This window comes from Eriocheir sinensis, chromosome 22 (genome assembly GCF_024679095.1).
Source record: "Eriocheir sinensis breed Jianghai 21 chromosome 22, ASM2467909v1, whole genome shotgun sequence".
Classification (NCBI taxonomy): domain Eukaryota; kingdom Metazoa; phylum Arthropoda; class Malacostraca; order Decapoda; family Varunidae; genus Eriocheir; species Eriocheir sinensis.
This window is the reverse complement of record NC_066530.1, coordinates 1,624,110-1,646,882: the sequence shown is the minus strand read 5'-3', so window position 1 is coordinate 1,646,882 and position 22,773 is coordinate 1,624,110. Positions and strand designations below refer to the sequence as shown.

Genomic DNA, 22,773 nt, shown 5'->3' with positions numbered 1-22,773 from the left:
TTCTTTTACAATCAAACCCTACCTACCTAACCAACTAGTTATTGGTTTCTTGGGGGGGTTCGAGGCTTTGAGATGAGGGATTTCAGTAAATCTTGTTCATATTTATTCGCTCGCCGTGTTATCTTCTCATAACCTTTTACGCACTTACATTCCTTAGCCACCCATTCACTCCCTCACTCATTCACGCTCACACTCGCTCACACTTACTCTGTCACTCACTGACTTACTCACATTCTCTCGTTCATTCACGCACTCGCTTACACTTACTCTGTTACTCACTGACTTGCATACCCTCTCGCTGACTCACATTCGGACCGTTACACAAGTAATAAAGTTGAATCAGTCTCACAGAGTAGTCACTGGGTTGACAAAGTCATTCCAGTGATATTCTATGATTCTGTGTACACTTATTACCAAAGCATCAATCCACCTCTCCAAGTCACTATTAAGTGTCCATGTCTCACACAGCCACATGATAAGACAGGGAGCACAAACGATTAAATGATCTGGAACTTTATTCTTCTACACAGATATCAACAACGCCATATACTCGTGCTGAGCAAATCCATAACACAGTGGGCCAAGCCAATTTGCCATAAGACTTCATGACAAGACTCACCATTGTTCTCAATTACGCTACTAAGGTTTGTGAAATTTTCCAAGATCTCTATGTCCTCGCCACACACATCAATAAATTGTACTGTCTGATCTACCAAGCCTCCAAATACCTATACCTTGGTTTGACCCAGGAGACCTGGAGTCCAAAGGGCTTCATTGCCTCATGCAGTGCCTCGAGAGCCATCGCCAGAATCTCAAGTGACTCCATAAGCATTGCTGCATCATCGGCAAAAGCAAGGTCAGTGACCCTAGTACATATTGCCAACAGATGCTCCACAATGACTTTGATCCACAGCTCTTCCTAGTATCCAGTTCATCCAAGTGTTGAAAAGTGATTGAGAAAAGACACATTGCCTCACTCCGTGTTCAAGGGGAAAAAAAAGAGAGAAAAGACACTTTGCCTCACTCCGTGTTCAAGGGGAAAAAAAGAAACAGCTGGCTGCTGAGTACCTCTTAATGAAGTATTTCAACAACTCGACAGTCATGCCAAATAATGCCAAACTCCATTTTCTAGGACATTAATACATGTCGGGATGCATATACAGGTCCCAAAAGGATGGGATTCGCCATCAAAACCACATGGAAAGGAAGAATAATGGATATGTGTATTTCCATAGTTTGCTGGCCATCTTGGATTTCACAATTGTGGAATCACTTCACTATGTTAACCCATAAACTGTGGTGGGGGGAGGCGAGGCATACATGCCTGAGCAGGAACATAGTGAAGAATATGAGTACTATTACCAAACTAGTTGAAATGTACGTCACTGTCTTTAAAATAGAATCCCGCATCTAACCATAGTGTATAATTTAATATTTATAAACTGCTTTTATGCGTGGTTGTGATCAGAAGTCGTATGTTTGGCACTAGCGGTCAATGAGTTTACTGGAAAAAACAGGTCCCTACATTTCCATTAAATACATTATAATTAAGAGACTTTCTTAGACTGAGAAAACCAAGTGGCAGGGAATCATGACTAACTTTATGAAATATTAATTACAATTTTTTATTAACACAATTTCCTCACTTTTTGTAATTAAGTTTATACCTAAAATATCCCAGCTTTGGTAAATTATATATAAAACAAGGAAAAAAATTAATGAAAAAAAAAATGACAACACTGGTGTACGTCAGCCTGTGAGGTGCTATTAAGAAATTACATGTTGTTCTGAGACACTTTGAAGCAATGGTGCAGTTTTGGTATATATTTGAAAATCATGCCTTTCACGAGGTTTGCCGCAGTCTTCCAATCAAGCCTCAACTGAGGTTTGACACAGTTCATGGCTTAAATATGCTAACTAGATTCCTACAATCCCAAAACAAGTGGTTACACATCAAAATTACTTTTCTAGAACGTCTAATAAAGAAGTAATTGGTATTTTAGTGATTTAGCAACCATCATGGAGCCCATCTTTAAAATAAAACATTTCCAATGGTCAGATTGTGGTAGACTTTCAACTGCATTCAGCTTAGTTAACTACATTTGATACTATAGGAAAAACTTGACAAACTGTTGCAGGAATTTTGGGGGATGTAAGGTGGATGTTTTCCACAATTGCTGCCAAATGTATCTACGTAAAGTTAACATTAAGAAATGTAAAGTTCTTAAATTGGGCAAAGCAACCAGAGGACCTGTCTTGAATTATATAATAGGGAGCGATCAAATCAAGAAGGCACAGGAGGAAAAAGATGTAGGTGTTGCATTCCTGATTCAGGCTCTACAACTTGACCCCAGAAAAACACACAAGCAACATTACAAAAGACATGTTAGCTAATAACCAACATTTTTTTCACAGTAAAGGAAGCAGCTCAAAGGCAAAAACAAATGAACAAAAAAGTCTGCTAATCAATGCTCCTATCATCCACGTAGCAGCATTCCATTCCATGGATGAGGAATTGATGAAGATCGTGTTGGTGATTCGACCAAGAGTGGAATATACAGCAGTGGTGTGGTATCCTTACAGTAAGAAACAATCCTCAAACTCTTATGCCTCGACTATGGGTAAAGACGACTACATAAATATGCACTATCTCCTCCACACAGCTGGTGGAGATGGTCGTGGACCTATGTCTCGGTGCTCGCCAGGACGAGGGGCTGCCCATACCTCTGGTTGCCCAGAACATCTCGGCCACACCTGTCTTTCCTGAAACAAGCACCTGCAGATCCATCACAAGGCTGTCAAGGGGCGCCCGCGTCCTCAAGACCGGCAGGATACTGCAGGTGGGCGGAGTGGTGCATCCGCTACGCTCCCACACACAGGGCAAAGCCACGAAGCAGCAACATCTGCCACATTTTCATGGCTGTATTAGGAACCTCAGAGTCAATGGCGAGGTGAGTTGCTGGAAATCTGTACTTGATAAGCACAGACATAGAGGTGCACTCCCCATCAAGAACCGCAAAGTTAACGGCACCTTCACCTGCACAAAGAGTACAATTATGACTTGTAAATTATCTTGAGTTGCATTAGTCAATAAGATTATGTTAAATCCTATGTGCTGAAAGAGTTTAGCCAAGCTGGTGTTTGTCAAAACAATAGTTTTTTATATGGGATATTCCTTTGGATGATTGACTAGTGCAGTAGCATCCTCAACAGCGTGTTGAGAAATGTTGAGAAATGCTGTCAAAGTGACATGCTACGAGAACATTCACTCACTGAATTATCTTGTGTTCCACCAGCTGGTGGACACTGGCAACTGGCAGTGATATCCTCAGCAGGGCCACTTTGTCATAGTATCTTTATATTAAAACAATTATTTCTTGTCTATGTCACTAATATGACACTCTTGGATAACATTTATTCTCTGTATAAAATGTCCTGGGGTGATTCTGTCATGCCCCGGGATTTTCTTTTTCTTTTTCTTCTATTTTCCAACACGTCCTCTGCGTGTATCAAAACACACAAGAAATTAATCAAGATCAGGGTATTCGCCGGCTGCCTGGGATTGAACCCGCGACCAGCGAGACAGGAGAGCCACTCCTTACCGAGTTGGCCAAAGAGGTACCCCACTGGCTAAGTGGGTTATGGGAGGCTCGTTCATCAGGCATAGTTGCCGCACTACAATTCCTTTGCTAATCGATCAGCCCAGCGACTTCTTCAACAGGACTTGCTTGCTTGAATATTGAGAAAGGTTACCAGAATGAAGTGCTAAGAGAACACTCATCTCTTGGAGTATTCCAGCATCTTGTGGCCCTGGGTTGATGTGTACTCATGATATGTCACAAAATTATTCCTTGTGGATGTCACCAAAATGACATGTTAGATACAGTAAAAGTCTGATAATCCAGCGTCCAATAGTCCAGAAATCCTGATGGTTTGGAATTTTTGGCAGAGGGTCACTTTTAACTTTTTTGGTAGAATGAAGACAAATCAGGGTAAAAGATGAAAATACCAAATAATAGACGAAAGCGGTGCACAGAACTATGTAATTTTGCACCCACGCCAACACTCAGTCAGCAAAACTGAGAAAAAAGATGCGATAAAAATGTAGAATAAACAATAACATTTAAAAGGGAACTGAGGAGGTGCATGGTGCATCTTATTTTTTTCTTTGTTTACAATGACCCTCAACGCCTCTTCGTCACCACCTAGCTTGCCCTCGCCACCTCGTTGCAAAAGTCATTTTAAGTCTTGTACAGCAGCATTATGTCCGGTTTACGTCAACTATATGTATATGTGCAAATATGTACATGCGACTTCTTAGTGTCCTGCAGTGAGGGCGTGGCTGTGCGTTGGGGCAGGCAGTGGCAGCTGCATCCTGCTGTGTCTTTGTACTGGCAAGGTGTATTTTGAACATTTTGAGGTCCCCTCCTGGTAATCTGGAAAATCTGATAATCCGGAGCGTTCATGACCCCGTCCATTCCAGATAAAGGGACTTTTACTGTTATGATTCTGTAGCTTGTGGAGTTGAGAAGCAGTGTCTACAGCAAGGTCAGCCAGCCGAAATGTTCTTGCAACACATTAAAACAATTATTCCTTATGTAAGTTACCAAAATAAAATTTTAAGAGAACATTTACTTAATATCTTGGGGTGTTCTCGCAGCTGGTGGACCTGGGCACTGGTGTCCTCAGCAGGGCCAGCTCACCGGGGTGTCCTGCCGCAGACTGCTTCAAACAACGCCTCCACTGTGGTGTCCACGGCAGATGTCAGGGGTCGCCGGAGTCGCTATGGTGCGAGTGCCAGCCAGGCTGGGGCGGGCCAGGTTGTGCCTCACCCACAACACCCGCCACCTTTCTCCCCAACAGCTACGTCAAGCTGGCCCTCTCCTTCTCGCCGCTGGCCTATACCACCTCCATCAGCCTTAGGTAGGAGTTGCCATCTTCAATATGCTCTGACATACAGTCAGCCTGCCTCATTTGCAGGTTTGGCCAACCACAGTTGGAGACTTGAAGGCAAAAATATTTCGGAAAAAGAACATTTGAAATTCTAGCATAGGGTGCTACCCTAACTGGGTTGCCCAGTATGTCCACATACCCCCTTCGCAAAGGTTCTGGATGACTTCAAAACATGTCTATAGCTTGGTTCTTCTTTACATATGAATAGCCAGGAACAGAACGGAAAAGAAAATCATAATGCATATTGCACCTCCATGAAGCAGTGGGCAGCATACCTGGCTACAACTCCCCAGGTTCGAATCCTGGCCCGGGCAGTGAGCACACAGCCAACCCAGTTGTTCGTCCTTCCTTTCAGGCTGGATGATCAATGGGTCATACAGATGTTTATTTTTTAGCCCAACTGTAAAGGTTTAGTTTTTTACACTACATATTGTAAAATTTTTAAAGTTTTTAACACTGCAGAAGTCACATTGGCAGTGAAAGTCCTTTTCTTACTAGGAGTATATAATTTTACCCTTTTGTTGCTTCTAGTATATCAGGCTAGCTGTGAAGGTGGCCTTAACCCTTTAACTGCTAAACGCTCGCAGCAAGCGGTAGCACATTTGCTGGTGGTGCTAAACGCTCTCTGCGAGCTCCAGTCGAACTCAAATTTCCCGCATATGAGTGTTGCAATAATATTTCTCACCCCACAGCATTGCCAATTCAGTGGGTTTTCCACTAAATTTGGTGGTGGTATCAGCCTAGCTCGGAAAATCTACGGACGAGTAACTGGTGGATGTTGTTGTCCAATATAGCGGCATTTTTGCATAGCTTCACCTATCACCTGACTGATTTTTTTACCATATAGTTGTAAATTTTGCAGTCGGCAATACTACCTTGCCAGCACCCCATGAAGAGATCTCTGCAGTTGCCTCAATATGGCTGACCGTTGCACACACACTGATGTAAGTGTTCACAGGCAACATCCCCTGAATGTGCCTGTACATTCGCAAGAGAGGCATATATAAAGGAATCCTATAGATCTGGGCCTCCTCTTTCCTATGGTGTTTTTGGTTTTTAGCTGTGATGAATAGTTTTTGAGATAGAGGTTAAAAGAGACCCCCCCTCCCCCATTCGGCTGCCATAGCGCGCCTGGGGGGATAGTCACAACCCTTGTCATGTGCAATGAAAGGGTTAATACCTGATTTTGCATCTTTGGGAGATTTTGCACAACACCAGCTGCTACCATACCTTTGCCAGCTCAGTACCTCCTGCCGACAGATTCCGCACCCTAAGGAGAAGAGGAGAGTTAGTAGTGTTGTCATCTAAGCACGGGCGGGACAGCTGGTCTGTACAGCTGGTGGGCGGCCGTCTGTGTGTTGTGCTGCATCTCCACCCTCAACCCCCAACCTCATTGTGCTTGTCACGAGTTGCCCTCACCGACGGACGCTGGCACACCCTCACCACCACCAGGTATGCCAACACCTTGCTGTAGGCGGCTGCCTTGTCTCTGTGTTGCTGTGTCTTTGGTGTTCCATCACCTTTACTGACGTGTGAGTGACCTGCTGTGTTGCCTTCTGTGGCTCAGGTACGGCTCAGCGACCATCCTGACAGCGGACGATGGGGACGGCGACCTGTACAACGCCTCGCTGCTGCTGCTGGAGGGGCGGCAGCTGCTGGAGGTGGATAAGCAGGAGGGCATCCGGGTGGGTGGGGCTCCACACTTCCAGAACACGGGAGTCCTCAAGATCCACAGCGATTATTTTGACGGTGAGACACAGGCCTGGCTTGTGTGCTGTTCAGCAAGGCAGAGTGATGGCAACACTACTGACAGGTTTATCTCACCCCTTATGCAGGTTGCATGGACGACCTGCGCATTGCGGACCATAGCATGCCACTGCCGCCAGCGATCAACAGCACACCCTGGGGTCAGGTAAGCGTATTCAGAGGTGTGGAACAAGAATGTGGCGCCCCACCCACCTGCATCAATGTGTCCTGCAGACCACCGCTCTCCTGCATTGACACCTGGAGGTCATACCACTGCGGGTTCGTAGACATCCATGTGCATTTACTTAGTTGTGATATACACAAGCTGCACTTGTGGAGTCCCTTTTCTGTGTCTCAATCTTTCAAACTTCTTTAAGTGTGTGTGTGTGTGTAAGGCGGTAGGTAGATAGTTTAAGGAGAGTGTTGGATGACGCTGGACTGCTGCCACAGGTGTGGCGAGGGCCGCGTGCTGGGCCAGAGCCGAGCGGCGTGTGTGGATGAGGACGAGTGTGCATGGCAGCCATGCCTCAGTGGCGGCTCCTGCTTCAACACCCAGCCAGGTGACGCTCCTGTTGTTTCTGTTACAGGCAATCCTTAGTGGAGAAGGCCAAGGGAATGCCCAATGAGTTCATGGCTTGAGCAAGTCAATAAATCCTGCCAGAAGGTAGCCTACTTAGGATGAACAGGAGGTCTGCATGGAGACTTGCCCAGAATAACCTCTGGGATTGGCGTCGTAGGGTTGGCTAGATGATGCACCCCTCATTGTATGCCCCCACTGATTGATTGTGTGTCTATAAATGATCTATCACTGTAACTGTTTCACTGGCAACTACTGGGTAATATAATTTGGAACTTATTAAGTTTGTAAGTTCTGATGAAACATTTTCATATTTTTTACCATAACATGGGTATTTTTGTTACAATTCTTACATCGTAGTCACGTGCATAACGCATGCAGGATGTCATGTCATGTGTTACAGAAGTGGTTCACACACACACAGGGTACGTGTGCTTGTGTCCAGCGGGGTTCAGCGGCCAGCACTGTCAGCTGCCTGAAGTGGGTCACATCTCCTTCAAGCTGCCCATGGGGGTCCTCATCACCATTGTCGTGTGGTGCATCCTTCTTGTGTGTGAGTATCTCTTGCAATTATGTGCAGTGGATTAGGTACCATCCCAAGGTCTGGTGCATCAAGCTATAAGGATAACAGACATAAGTAACTGCTTTATATTGTATTTGCAATTTAGCTACCTCCAAAGTACAGTGAAGAACACATTAAAGTTATACTTTATGTGGTATGAATTATCAGTGAACTAGATCTAATCATGTTTCAAAGCAACAGTGCAGCTCTAAGCCTCACCACCCATTGCTAAGTGGACACTAGATTCACCATTTTGTGGTACGTCACTGGCTGGCATGCCAAGCAGAAGTCCAATGTTTGGACGTGCGGCTGGCTGGCTGGCTGGCTAGGGAGCACACCAACCCTCCCTGGAATAGAAGCAATTCTAGGCATTCCAGTCAATGCCAGTGTAAGCTTAGTCGATATCTAAGTGGGGGGAGAGGGGGTGCACCCCCTTGGTCTCCTCCAATCAGGATTGTCTCATATAAAAAATAAAACAAGAGCAGAATCAACATCCAGGAAGCATGCCACATGCCCATATAGCAGGAGTTGGCATTCACGGACTAAGCTGGTAACAAGCCTTTATTCAGTTTTATCAAGTAGTCGCTGGTTTGACCATTCCAGCGTTACCCATATTCCTACAAAGGCACTTAGTACCGAAGGCATCGCCTCGCCTCTCCAAATTACTATTCAGTGACCCACAGCCATGCAGTAAAGCAGGGAGTGCAAGCAAATTAAAGATTTGAATCATTGTCTGCCTGCATAGATATAAACAATACTCATATGGAGTGAGTCCATAACTCCATCAATTGACCACCTAATAATATCCACCATTTTATAAACTACACTACCAAGGTATGTGAAACTTTTGGTGACCTCACAACATGCATGAACAGATTGAAATGTGCCATCCAGCAACCCTCTAAATGACTGGACCATGGTTTTAGCCTTTGATATCATCAACAATATGCTCCATCACAACAATTTTGATCAACAAATTTACCTAATATCCTGTGCGTGCAAGTGCTTAATAGTGATAGAGCAAGGATGCATTCCTGAAATAACAGGGAAGAAACCAGAAAAGTCTACCCCACCCTTCAAAGCACTCTCAGTCCCAACATAATTGTCATACATCAGGTCAAGATTCTTTGCAGGAATCCCAGGAATCCCATGGATCAGTATAATGTCCCAGTGTCTCACAACGCACTACTCAAAAACCTTCTTGAGATCAACATAGGCAGCAAGTAGCCGCTATCAAAACTTGCGTCAATATTTCACAAGGACGCAAAGTGCTAGGATCCAGTCAGTTGTTGACTTGCCGGGTGTGAACCCAGATTTCTCAGGTCTCGGAAACTTTAGCAGATGAGATCAAATTCCCATCAGCAGCAGATGAGCCAGCACTTTGCTGTACTACCAATGATATTGTTGCAGTCCTGTCAGACCCCTTTCCCTCTCCAGAGAGGGATAGCCAACCCCTTTTTCCAGTTGGGAGGAATGGCACTGGAGTGCTGCATGGCAAACAGCACTGCATGCAACCTGTGGATGATGGCTTCACCCCCAGCTTTCAGCATCTCCAAATCAGTATTACAAACTCCAGCTGCCTTTCCCCCCTTCAACTTCCTCACAGCCCCTCTCACTTCTGCAAGAGAGGGTGGAGTTTTATTTGCTGGTGGATAAGCAGCAGCCATCTGCAATCAGCAAGAAGGAGCTGTCCGCCTGAAGTACTCGGCCCAACAAGCCCAGTACCCATCCACAGCTGATACTATCTGCTCATCAGCCATTCAGATGGTACTAGTCTGCGACGTGGATTTGGAGCAGAGCTTCTTCAGAGCTCGAAAGGCAGGTCTGAGGTAGAGAAATAGTTCAGGGAGGTTGAGGAAACTGCTCTCTTCATCCAGATTAACCAGCCTCTGACATTTAAGCAGAGAAAAAAATAAATTTAAATTGAAGCCAATCTTTGTAATTTTCCTTCTATATCAGATAGACTACCAGACTGTACAAGAGAGATGATCTTCATACATCAAAGATTCATTGTTTTGAAGTGTTTGTCACAATACTCTACATTTCATCATCTTCTCTCAGTTGTCCAGGAGGCCTGCAGGTGAAGGGTGTGTTGACTTTGTCTTCATGTGTTCCACACTGCTGTCTCTTTAGTTACCTATCGATAAACTTTGACCAACTTTTGACATAAAGGCAACGTCTTCTCTCATATTATTAGTTTACCCAGTTGCAAGTCCAAATCCACCCATATTTTATCTTCAAATCAGAACAATGTTCACATGACTATATATATATATATATATATATATATATATATATATATATATATATATATATATATATATATATATATATATATATATATATATATATATATATTTTTTTTTTTTTTTTTTTTTTGCAGGAAGCATTCTTCATTCATTAAAATGATTGCATGACATTAATTTATTGTTCAGAAAAAAAATTGCCTAAATTTGAATACAGCTAGCTCATCGAGGTAGACCTATCATGTACAGATTTGCCTTGGCATACTCTTGTAGCATAACTGCTGCATAACTTAGGATGTGGTGTACATACTTTCATCTTTACAAAGAAAAGCAATTTAGAATTACATAATAGTTTTATCTACCAATAGTACTGGTGTGTGCATTCCTGCTCCATCAACAACATCGCCGTGCTGCACTACGCAGAAGCATGGTGGCAGATCCTAAGGACAGTGCCATGCATTGCAGGGGTCAAGTGTCACCACCATGCAGCCACACACCCAACTTACTGGAGCTGCAGTTGCTGAAGCCACTCAGAGCCAGCAGCCAGCCTGCTTGGGCCAGAAACCCCAGTATTGCAGGTCTGTGGTGTTGTATTAATATAGTCATACCTAGGTTTACGAGTGTAATTCGTTCCGTAACTTTGCTCACAAACCAAAAAACTCATAAACCAAAATGAATTTACTCATTTAAATTAATGTGAATTCCATTAATGGGTCCCATATCCCCAAGATATATTGACAAAAATCATTTTTAATGTTATTTTATACAGAATAAAAGTAATTTTACCAATAAATAGTAATGATAAATAACAAATAATATACTATAATAATATAAATAATATAAATAATATACTGTTTATAGTAATAATATAGTGCTGAAAACAAAAAGATCGCACACTAAAGCACAAACGTAAGTGAACACAAGCGTGCTACCTCTGCGTGTGTACAGCACAGACTGAAGCATTTTCTTCCAGCCGTTGGAGCTAGGAGCAACTGCAATTGCCTTTACGCCCAACCTGGAGCAAGTTGATGGTTTGGGTAAAAGCTCCTGTCCTCCTGTCTTTGACGCCATGAACATACCCACAACCACTTCTTCCTTCCATTTAACCCTTTCCTTGTTAAGCACTCGCAGCAAGACTATCCCCCCAGGCGCGCTCAGGCAGCCCAGCAGGGAGAGGGGGATCTCTTTTAACTGCTGTATCTCAAAAATATTCTTCACAGCACCATTGGAAAGAGGAGGCCATGATCTATAAGATTCGGTTATGTAAGCCTCTCCTGCAAACATACAGGCACGTTCAGGGGGTGTTGCCTGTGAAGATGTACATTCATATACATTCACTCATACGCAGGAAATTTGAGTGCAACTGGAGCTTGCAGTGAGCGTTTAGCACCACCGGCAAGTTACGCTAGTGCTCGCTGCAAGCGTTTAGCAAGGAAAGGGTTAACTGTAGCAACAAGCTCATGATTTGAGTAACAGCACCAGAAGCTACAGCAGCCCTTACTTTTGCAAACGGCGCCATGTGGGCTATGTGGATATAGGGTGACTTTTGTTTATATTGTGGATACGGGCAACCGACCTTGGTCGTGTGTGACGGATACCCAGAAAAGTTGGAGTTGACAGTTGCGCCTACTGCCAATGTGGTTGGAAGAAAAAAGTCCAGCCAGTGTGACACCAGCTTGAAACCCCATTCCCATTGTTTACCACTCTGAGCACTCTTGTCTTGCGGCAAACTAAGGGAATCCACGCTCGTGTCCTTGATTTGTGGAAACAGGATGCAATACATTGTCACCACTCATAAACCAAGGCATCTTTATTGGAAATGTTTTGCTTGTAAATCAAAACGCTCATAAACTAAGGCACTCGTATTACTGGTGTGTGTGTGTGTGTGTGTGTGTGTGTGTGTGTGTGTATATATATATATATATATATATATATATATATATATATATATATATATATATATATATATATATATATATATATATATATATATATATATATATATATATGCTGCTAAAAATAAAAAATAAAAAACTTTTAATAGCAAAGGAGGCAATTGAAGAACAAAACATGAACAAAGCACTGCTCCCACATAAAGAAGTTGATAACTAAAAACATGATCTTGCTTTCCCAACTGACTCCTGGCGAGTCCTCTCTTAGTCATTTTGGTGAAACATTTCTTAGACATCTGAAAATCTTTTGGCAGTCTGGCACAAATCTCTGCTTTCTAAACTACCCTCTTATAGATTTTCCCTCGGTACTTTTATCTACAGCTCCTTTCAAACCGATCTATCTCTGTTGTGGTAGATAGTCAACAGTTCTACCCTCTAAACCTACTGAGTGATGTTCTGCAGGGCTCTGTTTTGTCTCCCACTCTTTCTACTGTTCATTGATGATCTTTCAAAACAAACTCTTCTATCCACTCTTACTCCAATGACTACCTAGCATTACTAAACATGATTTAAAAGAAGACCCTCCCAACAGGACTTAAAAGACTCAAGTCAACGCTACAGAACACTTACACTCTCAACTAGGAACTGTTGCTTGCAGTGGCATGGGAGGTTCCATCTATGCTGGAATCATTTGATGATTACATTTGTCAGTGTTTGTCTAGTTTCTATGAAATTGGCTCTTTTGAAATTAGGCACAATCATTTTATTTTAAGTCACTTTTGTCTGTCTGTATCTTATCTGCTAATTCATGCCTGCAGTCCTTCAGTATCCAATTCGAGACACCATCAGGGCCTGGTGCAATCCTTACATCTCTTTTTTTTCTAAGACTCCTCTTCTTCTACTTCTAAGTCCCTCAAAACCTCTTCCTTCAAAACTCCCTCTTTTTCCATCAGGTCACTTTCCACTGTGTGTATGCGTGCGCACGTGCATGTGTGTGTGTAAACTAATTACGTGCATTCTGTTTCAGATGTGGATGTGCTGCGCGTAGATGCAGTAATGCCAGTGAGAGAAGGGCAAGACCTTGATGAAGATATCTGCCAAGCCTCTTCACCACACCTGCTGAGGAGTAGCCAGGCAGTTGCAGGCATGAGGGCCACAAGGGGGATAACAGACACCACCTCACTCGCAGAAAACCAGCTGAGAATTCATGCCTGTGAAGATGAAAGCTCTACTGTGGGGCTTTACTCTTCCTGTAAGTGTAGTGCAGTGGGAATCAAGAAGAGAGGGTAATAGTAACCAAAGATGATTCTCTGAATATACAGTAGGATTGAGTTTAAATTAGTTTGACTTAATTTAAATAATTTGCAATATAATAAATGTGGCTGGCCTTCATTAAAATGAGAAACGGTATTGGCAGATGGTAATGTGATGGTCTAATGAAGCACTTAGTGAAATTATTTATAGCTTGTTTAAGAAAATTTCCTGGTTTTTTGGATTCATAGCCTTTACTGATAAAGCTTGATTTGCAATAATTAACTTGCAACAATATTTTCTATATTTTCCTTACATATCCTTTTGTTTCCAGGGATAACACTATGATTCAGTGCATTCATGAGCTGCCAAACAAAGTATCATGTCACTGCCATCCAAAGCACCTACTGGACATAAGGTACCACATTGTGTAGCCCCACCCTCACTTGCCAGTAAAGAGGAGTGGCCAGGCCTCTCCAACATTGAGTTCTATGAACAGCAAAACTTTAAAACCAAGAATAAAAATTAGGTTATACTAATATATTGTTGCTAATGGTGTCAGAAAATGAAGTTTAACGGATTCTAATAGGTGACTATTTGCACATGATGCAAGCAACCACACCTGCACAGAATGTGGCATATCATTTTAATCCCAACTATGTTACCTCAGGGTGACTGATCCATCTCATGGCCCCTCATCATACCCACCAAGACTCAAGGAACTCCTGGCCATGAAGCATCCATGGTGTGTGGTCAGTGTGATGAGGGTCAAGCAGGACGCCTTTCTTGCCTCCACCACATTGCTGTCTTTAAGATCTTGGAATTGTCATTCTTTCAACTTTTAAAATATTTAGAAAGAATTTAAGTTAAGGAATATCCCAAGTTACTATGACAAGCTAGGCTCAACCTGTTCCCTGCTTCAGGTCATCACCCTCCCTGAACTGCAAGTGACGTACCCAAGTCCAAACAGAGGTCGGATCAGTGCTTTCTTGATGTGGGCTAAGAATGCAGTTTGCCTGTACGAAGGCCACTACCTGTTCTCTTTATGAGATCTTCATGGTAAGTATTTGCAGGGCTTAAAACATATGTATGTCAAGCACCCAACCTGACATACATTACTGACAAAAAGCAATACTCCACCTGCTCTAGTTTATTTGCACTAGTGCATTGTGCCTGACTGTGACAGTTACCTATGTTATGTCCTCCAGCTTACAGCTATCATACACTCTAAGACCTCTTTGTAGCTTGCATGATGAATGTCTCTCTTGCTTTGAGGCCTCCACCACAGCTATCTATCCATCTATAACTCTTTATGCCCTGACCCCTCTCAGGAACTTTCCCTGAGAGGGTGACCACAGAAGCAGCATCTCAAACCTTCCCTGATCCAGCACTCCTCAACATTCAAGCCCTCGCCTGCCAACTCTCTAATATACTTGTCCACTCTATCTATCTATCTATCTATCTATCTATCTATATCTATCTATCTATCTATCTATCTATCTATCTATCTATCTATCTATCTATCTATCTATCTATCTATCTATCTATCTATCTATCTATCTATCTATCTATCTATCTATATATATATATATATATATATATATATATATATATATATATATATATATATATATATATATATATATATATATATATATATATATATATATACATATACATATACATATATATATATATATATATATTAATGTTTGCTTTTTGTGTGCCCTTGAACTGTCTCCTTTGCTGTAAAAAAAAATAAAAAAATAAAAAATAAAAAAAAAATATATATATATAACTGGTGGTCTCCTGACACCCTTTCCATCAATAGTGTCTCCATATACTCTACACAAAACCATCCTTATTTATTCTCGTCACATGCCCAAATCATCTCCACCTCATATGTAGCTAACAATACCAGTTACTATGGACAAAAAATGTTGAACACCTCCAAACATATCACAAATCATTAGACTACACGAAGCTGAACATCAAACAAGGAAAGTCATTGATAAAATTGATGTTTCAGAATATTCTGTGAGGAACTAGATGAGGCACTTTCAAAGAGGGATGATGTGTAATTATACCCATAGCTCAGCCCTTTTCTGGTGAGTTCAGAAGACTTCCCACAAGACTTAATAATTTTCAAGAAAGAGCTGGAGACTAAGCTAATCCGTGATAACCTTTAGAGTCTGAGCAAAAAACTTCCTGGGCTTGCCAGGGCATTCTTGCCACCACTGGATTTGATCCCAGCCTAGGACAATTGATGCCCCAGTCACCCTCCTTTAGCCTTCTTGATAAATGGATGCCTGGGGAAAACTGGGGAAGGTAAACTATTGTTACCAGAGTAATGATGAAGATGAGATGAGCACTGAGGCCCCACTGAGCTATAGTATGTACCCAACTTTACTTTTACTATCTTTGAAGCTCTTAACCCAGTTCCTCACAGAGCTTTCACAAACACCATATTACTCAACAGTTCATGTTGTTTGGTGCCCAGCATCATGTAGTCTAATGACCTATAATAAAGTTTCAGATATCAAGATAATTGCTCAAAATAACTGGCACAAGTCTCAAGGCAAGAGCAACTTGTATAACTATTGAAAGGAGCATTGACTTACAAGACATATGTAAATCCACTCATCATGCAAGCCTCAAGAGAACTGAGTGTGTATAACGGCTATGAGTTGGAGGATGGGACATCACAATTATGGCAGAAGGTCAGCATAATGTAGGTCAGGCTGGGTGGACGGTATACAGTTAATGATAAGCAGAACAGTAGAGTACTACAGGCATCAGCACACAGCCCTATAAGACCCACTTACTTGCAATACTCCATTTTAATAACTGACTTAAAAGCAGAGATAAAGAACACTATGAGCTCACTGAGTCCCTTACACCTAGGCAAAGAAAACACACTTTTGAAAGACTGGGATGACAACTGTGGTCAGTAAAGATAATGTCGGTCTATGGAGTGAAGTGGGCAAATACTTTTTAGTATAATGTCCCTGGCTGAAGTAGTGTCAATAGGCACACCAAACATCACCAAATGTGGGGTACAAACTTGGTGGAGGGACTGTTTTTGTGCCTCGAGTGATGGCAGTGAGCTAAAGAGTAGCCTATCAGGATTTTTTGTTGTTATTTATAAATGATCCACGAGACATCCTAGAGTTAAATCAAAGTATGTGCTTATCTTTGTATTCATTCATACACACACTGGTAATATTTCTGTGGTGTTTGATTCACTTAATTAGAGTGAAATTCTATTGAGATAGTCACAAATTCGCATCACTAGTAAAATTGAAAGTAGTAATATAAGTTATGCCTCCATGAAATATACACAAATAGATAAATACGAAAGCTCATGAAGTCACAATAAGTGACATCAGCTGCTTTGCACAGTAATAATATGCTGGATAATATAATGTGTTGGATCACCATTGCTCTGAGGCATTGCCTTGCAAGACCTACAAGTAAACAAGTAAGTATTTGATACCCGCAAAATGGCGTGCGCTGCTGCCTCGGGCCACAGTTGTCGTATAACATATGAACGTATTTTCATATCATTGTTCTGTTGTTTATTCAGTGTTCTGTTCAAGAAAAAGAATACTCATAATTTTAGTTAGTTTTTGGTTATAAGGATTCTTTACAAAATACAATTAAAACATTACCACCTATAAGTTAGGAAACGTATTGAATCCTGGATTGGCTATGGTGATGTTAGGTGCGTCTATTAGCTGCACAGCATGTTGTAGAGCAGTGGTTCCCAAATTGGGGGGCGTGAGCTGGATACAAGGGGGGCGTGCCAAAAATTGCAGTTTTGCAAGAAATAAACACACACACACACACACACAGGGGCAGAGTGTCTGGCTCACAACCACAAGGACCAGGGTTGGATTCCCTGGCCGGGTGAAGATAAGTTGGGTTTATCTTCTTTCAAGTGTAGCCCCTGTTCACCTAGCAGTGAGTAGGTACACGACGTCAGGCAAGGAGTTGTGACCTCGTTGTCACGGTGTGTTGTGTGTGAGTGGTCTCAGCCCTACCCAAAGATCGGTACTACGAGCTCTGTGCTCTTCCGTGGGGGAATGGCTGGCTGTCTCGAGATAGACCCGCAGCAGACCAAGAGGTGAATTACACACAAGAAGAACAGCTTCCCACAGAGATGTGTGGAGGTCTGGAATGGGCTGGAGAGGGAAGTGGTACAGGCCAAGTCAATAAGCGCATTTAAGGCCAAATTAGACGGAAGTAGTTGGAAAGACGGGACAGCACAAGCACAGCTCCGTTCCTGAAGATCACAACTAGGTAAACACACACACACACACACACACAAAATTTGAATTACACACATGAAGGAGTAACACTTTGAATCATTCTCACATGAGTTTATATATACTGTATATATATATATATATATATATATATATATATATATATATATATATATATATATATATATATATATATATATATATATATATATATATATATATATAAAATTATGAGTATATATATAAATTATATATATATATATATATATATATATATATATATATATATATATATATATATATATATATATATATATATATATATATATATATATATATATATATATATATATATATATATATAAACAAAAGATGGGGGGGCGTGAGAATTTCTTAGAAATCAATAGGGGACATCATGTAAAAAAGTTTGGGAACCACTGTTGTAGAGTGTATCTATAGAGTTCTAACCTCTCAAGAATTGTGTGTCCCTGTCCACAACTAACAGTCAGCCCAATCCCTGATTGGGACTGGTTGGGGTGCTTATATATAACCTCTCCCTGTAAAACACTACCTTCACCAAAGATAAAATAAAAATAGAACTGTGTCTGTCCTCTGGTTGTAACCCTGACCAGGTTCTACTAGGGGTCTCAACCACACAACACTCCCTCAGTACATTCACATCAGGAAGCCTCCAGCCTATGATGCTTGCAGAGCTAAACCTCCTGGACCCCTGCATGCTGAAGAGGGAAGGTGGCCAGAGTGGGGCAGAGGCAGTGCTCTCCGTAGAACAAGGCCCGGGATAAATCTTCCAAGGGTTCTATGTGTGGACACTTTGAACATCCTGAGCCTTTCAGAGGATCACCAGCTGCCTCACTTACTGAATGAGCTCAGAAAGCTCAGAAGTTGAATGTAGAAGGACTGAAACTAGGAGGCCATTCAGTTTGGTATCAGTAGTGGTAGGTACACCTTCACCTACAGGTGAATGGTGCGGGGTAGTCATAATCCTTTAAATTATAGACCAGTATCGCTGACATCAGTCTGTGTGAAATCTCTTGAGCGTATATTATGTAAATTTATTTTTGATTATGCCACAAGTAATAGCATTTTGTGTAATGAGCAGTTTGGTTTTCGTCCAGGCAGATCCACAGAGGACCAGCTGCTGCGGACATACAATGATGTTACTTGTGCCATGGACCAGGGTAAAAATGTTCTCATTCTTTTTGACTTTTCTAAGGCCTTCGACACTATATGTCATGACATTGTTAGATAAGCTTAGAAAATTGGGTATTACAGGCAAGGTTTTGGGCTGGATTAGGGAGTTTTTCAAATCTCGGGTTATGAATGTTGTAGTCGATCGTCAGTTGAGTCGTCCTTGCGATGTGGTCAGTGGAATGCCCCAGGGTTCAGTTCTTGGTCCACTTCTATTTCTTCTATATATTAACTTTCTTACTCATGACATTAGTTCCTATACAAAAAATTTTGCTGATGGCCTTAAATTGTATATTTCAATTGAGACTAACTGTGTGCATACTGCTCACCAAAACGTGGCTTCTTGTCAAAGAGATATTGATAATCTTAACAAAGTTGCATTGTCTTGGGGTTTATCCATGAACATTAATAAATGTGTAGTTGTCAAATTCCAAAGGCGGACCGTGAACTTGTCGGGTTTACCGGCCTCTGGTATGTATTATCTAAATGGCATTCCTATTCCAGTTAAAGATTCTGCAATGGACCTTGGGGTTAATGTCAATTCTTCCTTGAAATTTCACCAGCACATACAGAACGTCGTCCAGGAAGCAGGTGGCATGGCTCAAAATCTACTTAAATCTACAGTTAACCGCGATGCTTCCTTTCTTGTCCCTATTTATGTGACGCACATTCGGCCTTTACTTGAATATTGTTCAGCTGTGTGGAATCTGGGATATATTACTGATCTCAACTTACTTGAGTCAGTGCAGAGACGTTGGACCAGGAACATTAGAGGTATGGAGCATCTAAGTTATTCCCAGAGACTGAAGGCTTTGGACTTGTACTCTGTCCATGGTCGGCTGCTACGACATGACATGGTAAAGTATTGGCAAATATTTCACGGTTTTTGTGCTATTGCCCCCGAGGATATGTTTGTCAGTCCACCTCTAGGCACCACAAGAGGCCATCAGTATAAGGTTGCACACATAAGAACTGAATTAGAGATCCGCAAGAGGTTCTTCAACGTCAGAGGTATTTCGCTGTGGAACTCTCTTCCCCAGCATGTTGTTTCGGCTAATTCACTCTCGGCATTTAAAGCATCCCTTGCTGCTCATCTCGGTAACAGACTTTTTACATTTTAGTTTGTTCATTTACATATTATTAATTGATTATTTACTTTGCTGCACATGATGCACAATTCCAGCTCTGTCTATAGCACATGTATTTGTAAGTACGGAGGTTACTGAATTAGTCGGGCTGGCGCATCAGCAGAGTGCGGCTTCCTTTTGGGCCCTGTGTCTACCGGGTTCTGGGAAGCCCACCAGGTGAGAGAACCAGGTGAGAGTCACCTAGCAAACAAATCATTTGTTGTTTAAGTTACTCCAGTTAATGAGTATAAAATACAGGTGATGCATTAGCACACCTTGAGCTTCCTTTCTAGTTAAATCTAATTCTCATACATCCACATACCACACATTTAATTATTTTCTCTCACTCTCTATCCCCAAGGCTAGGATGAGGGAGTGCAAGGAACTCATAACCTTCCTTTAACTACCAACATCCCCTTGTACTTTCCATTCTCTTATTCCCCCTCTGTCAAGACAAAGTCAAGGCATCCCCCTCATCCCCACAATCCAGAGGTGTCTTAGTGCCTGACCTGCTACCAGTGGCACTGAGATGCCTCTGGATTGTGGGGCTGAGAGGGACGCCTCGATTTTGTCAAGACAGATGGGGAATATGGGAACGGAAGACACAAGGGGGCGTTGGTAGCTACAGGAAGTTACGAGCTAAGGGTTGTCTCGCTCTCCTCCACCCAAGCCTTGGGGAAAGTGAATTAAAATAACTGAATGTGTACTATGTGGACATATGAGAAATGGATGCTGGATTAATAGAAATGGTTTAAACAAACACATAAAACTGCCATGAATTTTATGGCACTACAACTGATCTAATTTGTGACAGTCACTGCATACTCACAGGCACACAGTCTCTCAAGAAACAAAACATTGTTACATCTTGAGATTAATGATAACCTGACATGAAGTTTGGGTGTGGCAACAAGTCTGTGACCAGTTCCAAAGAATTCTGCACTCAAGAAAAAAATGCAATTTTGAAGAATCCTTCAATGAGCACTTTTGATGATGCAATCAATCTTGTGATCAACACATGACTTAGTCAGTTCTCTCAATAACCATAGTAGCATTGTCACCCAAGACAATGCATGTCCCAGAGGGGGCACTAGTCTAATGCAAGTCAAGTTTGGCATAGAACATCTCCTCTACAGTTTCACACAGCTCACCAAGAGATCTCTGCAGCAATAAGACATAAGGCCTAAAGGGTTCTTGAGCCTCACTCTCTTTATATGCTCATCAACTAGAGTAACCTCAATAACAAATGGGATGCTTATAGCTATCCTCCGAAGATGGGTACCATTGTTCATGCCAGACCAGGAGGTGTATCTCCCACTACTAATCTTGCACTACTATCAGGCCTCTTCTTAGTCCCATTACATGCACCTAGTATGCTCATTCGATTGGTGTTGCAGTAATCCTATGTGAGGTTTAGATGTTCCAGGAGCCCACACACACAGCCACATCTGCATTATCCTGGCCAGCTCCAAAACAAGAGGGGTTAAAGTGTCCTCACCCTTTTGAGATGAAGGGGTTTTGTACTCTGCCCTCCACTTATCATAGGCAGCAGGTTCACCTAATGACATGAAGGGAAATCCCATAACAGAATAAGGTCAGGGTCGAGGCTACTGTTGCGACTCTGACTCCATTTTTTTTTGGTTGTTGTTGTTGTTTGGGTTAATGATGCCTCAACAGAAGGAGTTTGCAGGGCCCACCCCAACCAACCTAGATAAGTAGTAAGACAGACTACTAGCCTTGTGTAAGACACAGAACCTGACAGAAAAATTACCCTGGACACTTCCACAAAAGCTTTACAATACACTGTGCAGGTAGTTGACACTACTTCATCCAGGAACCATCTGCCACTTCTAATCATTACTTTTGTCTTCTAGTGCAGCCTACAGAAGAACACCAAGACTATGAAGCTGACTATCAAACTTTTTACGAAGAGAAGTGCTGCTGGAAGGACAGGAAAAAGATGCAATCAAGTTAGTTGCTCACTCACCTGCCACCTCATAAGGCTGTGTTAATTATATACAGAAGTCAATAAAGAAGTGTTTGTTCCATGGCATTTCTTTTAACTGTCCCCTCTACCACCCTTATCACTAAGTTATACTGCTACTGTTACACTTAATAATCTCTTGCTCCAGGAATTATCTAGATGAAGTAATGTTATGCAGTGGCACTAATTTCCAGTGTATGAGCATAGTATAGTCAGTTCACCCGAGTCTGAGGTGTGCATTGTCGAGCACCGACAACCTGCTATCCTACGGAATGTCCGATTTTGTGGATTTTTTTTATTTACAAGGGAGGCAGCTCAAGGATAAGAAACATAAACAGAAACAAAAAGGCCCGCTAAACACTGCTCCAGTGAAAGAAAACAGAACGAGAGGCCAAAAGAGAGGTCATTTACAGGTGGAGAGGTGTTCTGATCCTCTCTTCTTGAAAGAGTTAAAGTCAAAGTCAGGAGGAAATACACACGAAGGAAGGCTGTTCCAGAGTTTACCAGTGGAGGGAATAAAAAAGATACTGATTAACTCTCACACAAGAAATTTAGAGTGAATAGGGAGGAGCAAGAGTGGAAGATTGGAATGTGATAGCCTACGTATAGGAAACAGTCGACAGAATCAATAATATGCAGGCAACAATAGCAAATACTATCAATTAGAGTCAATTTTGAGTTAAAAATTATTAGTAATGTTACAAACAATTTTTACTTTGTTAAAGATCACTGAATATAATTAATAAACAGCCTCGGTGCTGTCTGCTACCAAGAAAATTAGCAGGCTTTATGTTAACAAAACAGCGTTTTGCGACAATACAAATAATTTTTTACTCAAAATCAACTCTAATTGATGGTATTTGTTATTGTTATCTGCATATCATTGACACTATGTGGATAATATATGATAGCCTACACGTAGGAAACAGTTGTCAGTGTCAATGATATGCAGGTAACA

The 22,773-nt window shown here is 41.8% G+C and overlaps 1 protein-coding gene and 1 long non-coding RNA gene across 15 annotated transcripts in view; one reads left to right on the top strand and one right to left on the bottom strand.

The window, feature by feature from the left end:
- LOC127001913 (putative neural-cadherin 2) overlaps positions 1–21,877 on the top strand; it is a 164,488-nt gene extending 142,611 nt beyond the window's left edge. For 5 of the 14 annotated variants that reach the window (XM_050867152.1, XM_050867147.1, XM_050867154.1 and 2 more), the window contains 13 exons: positions 2,664–2,951; positions 4,661–4,923; positions 6,214–6,405; positions 6,521–6,702; positions 6,789–6,978; positions 7,150–7,259; positions 7,680–7,829; positions 10,453–10,662; positions 13,004–13,228; positions 13,562–13,645; positions 13,898–13,972; positions 14,151–14,286; positions 21,706–21,877. In XM_050867152.1, coding sequence (XP_050723109.1) covers positions 2,664–2,951; positions 4,661–4,923; positions 6,214–6,405; positions 6,521–6,702; positions 6,789–6,978; positions 7,150–7,259; positions 7,680–7,829; positions 10,453–10,662; positions 13,004–13,228; positions 13,562–13,575 — 1,824 coding nt within the window. In that variant the 3' untranslated portion in view covers positions 13,576–13,645; positions 13,898–13,972; positions 14,151–14,286; positions 21,706–21,877. Of the gene's footprint in view, positions 1–2,663; positions 2,952–4,660; positions 4,924–6,213; positions 6,406–6,520; positions 6,703–6,788; positions 6,979–7,149; positions 7,260–7,679; positions 7,888–10,452; positions 10,663–13,003; positions 13,229–13,561; positions 13,646–13,897; positions 13,980–14,150; positions 14,287–21,705 lie in introns of those variants that run through there. The other 9 variants (XM_050867151.1, XM_050867156.1, XM_050867150.1 and 6 more) reach the window with 8 other exon arrangements.
- On the bottom strand, positions 7,569–10,079 carry LOC127001924 (uncharacterized). Its single transcript, XR_007755560.1, has 2 exons — positions 8,088–10,079; positions 7,569–7,892 (listed from the first exon to the last, which is right to left on the bottom strand). It is a non-coding gene; the product is annotated as an uncharacterized LOC127001924 (long non-coding RNA).
- Positions 21,878–22,773: the final 896 nt, after the last annotated feature.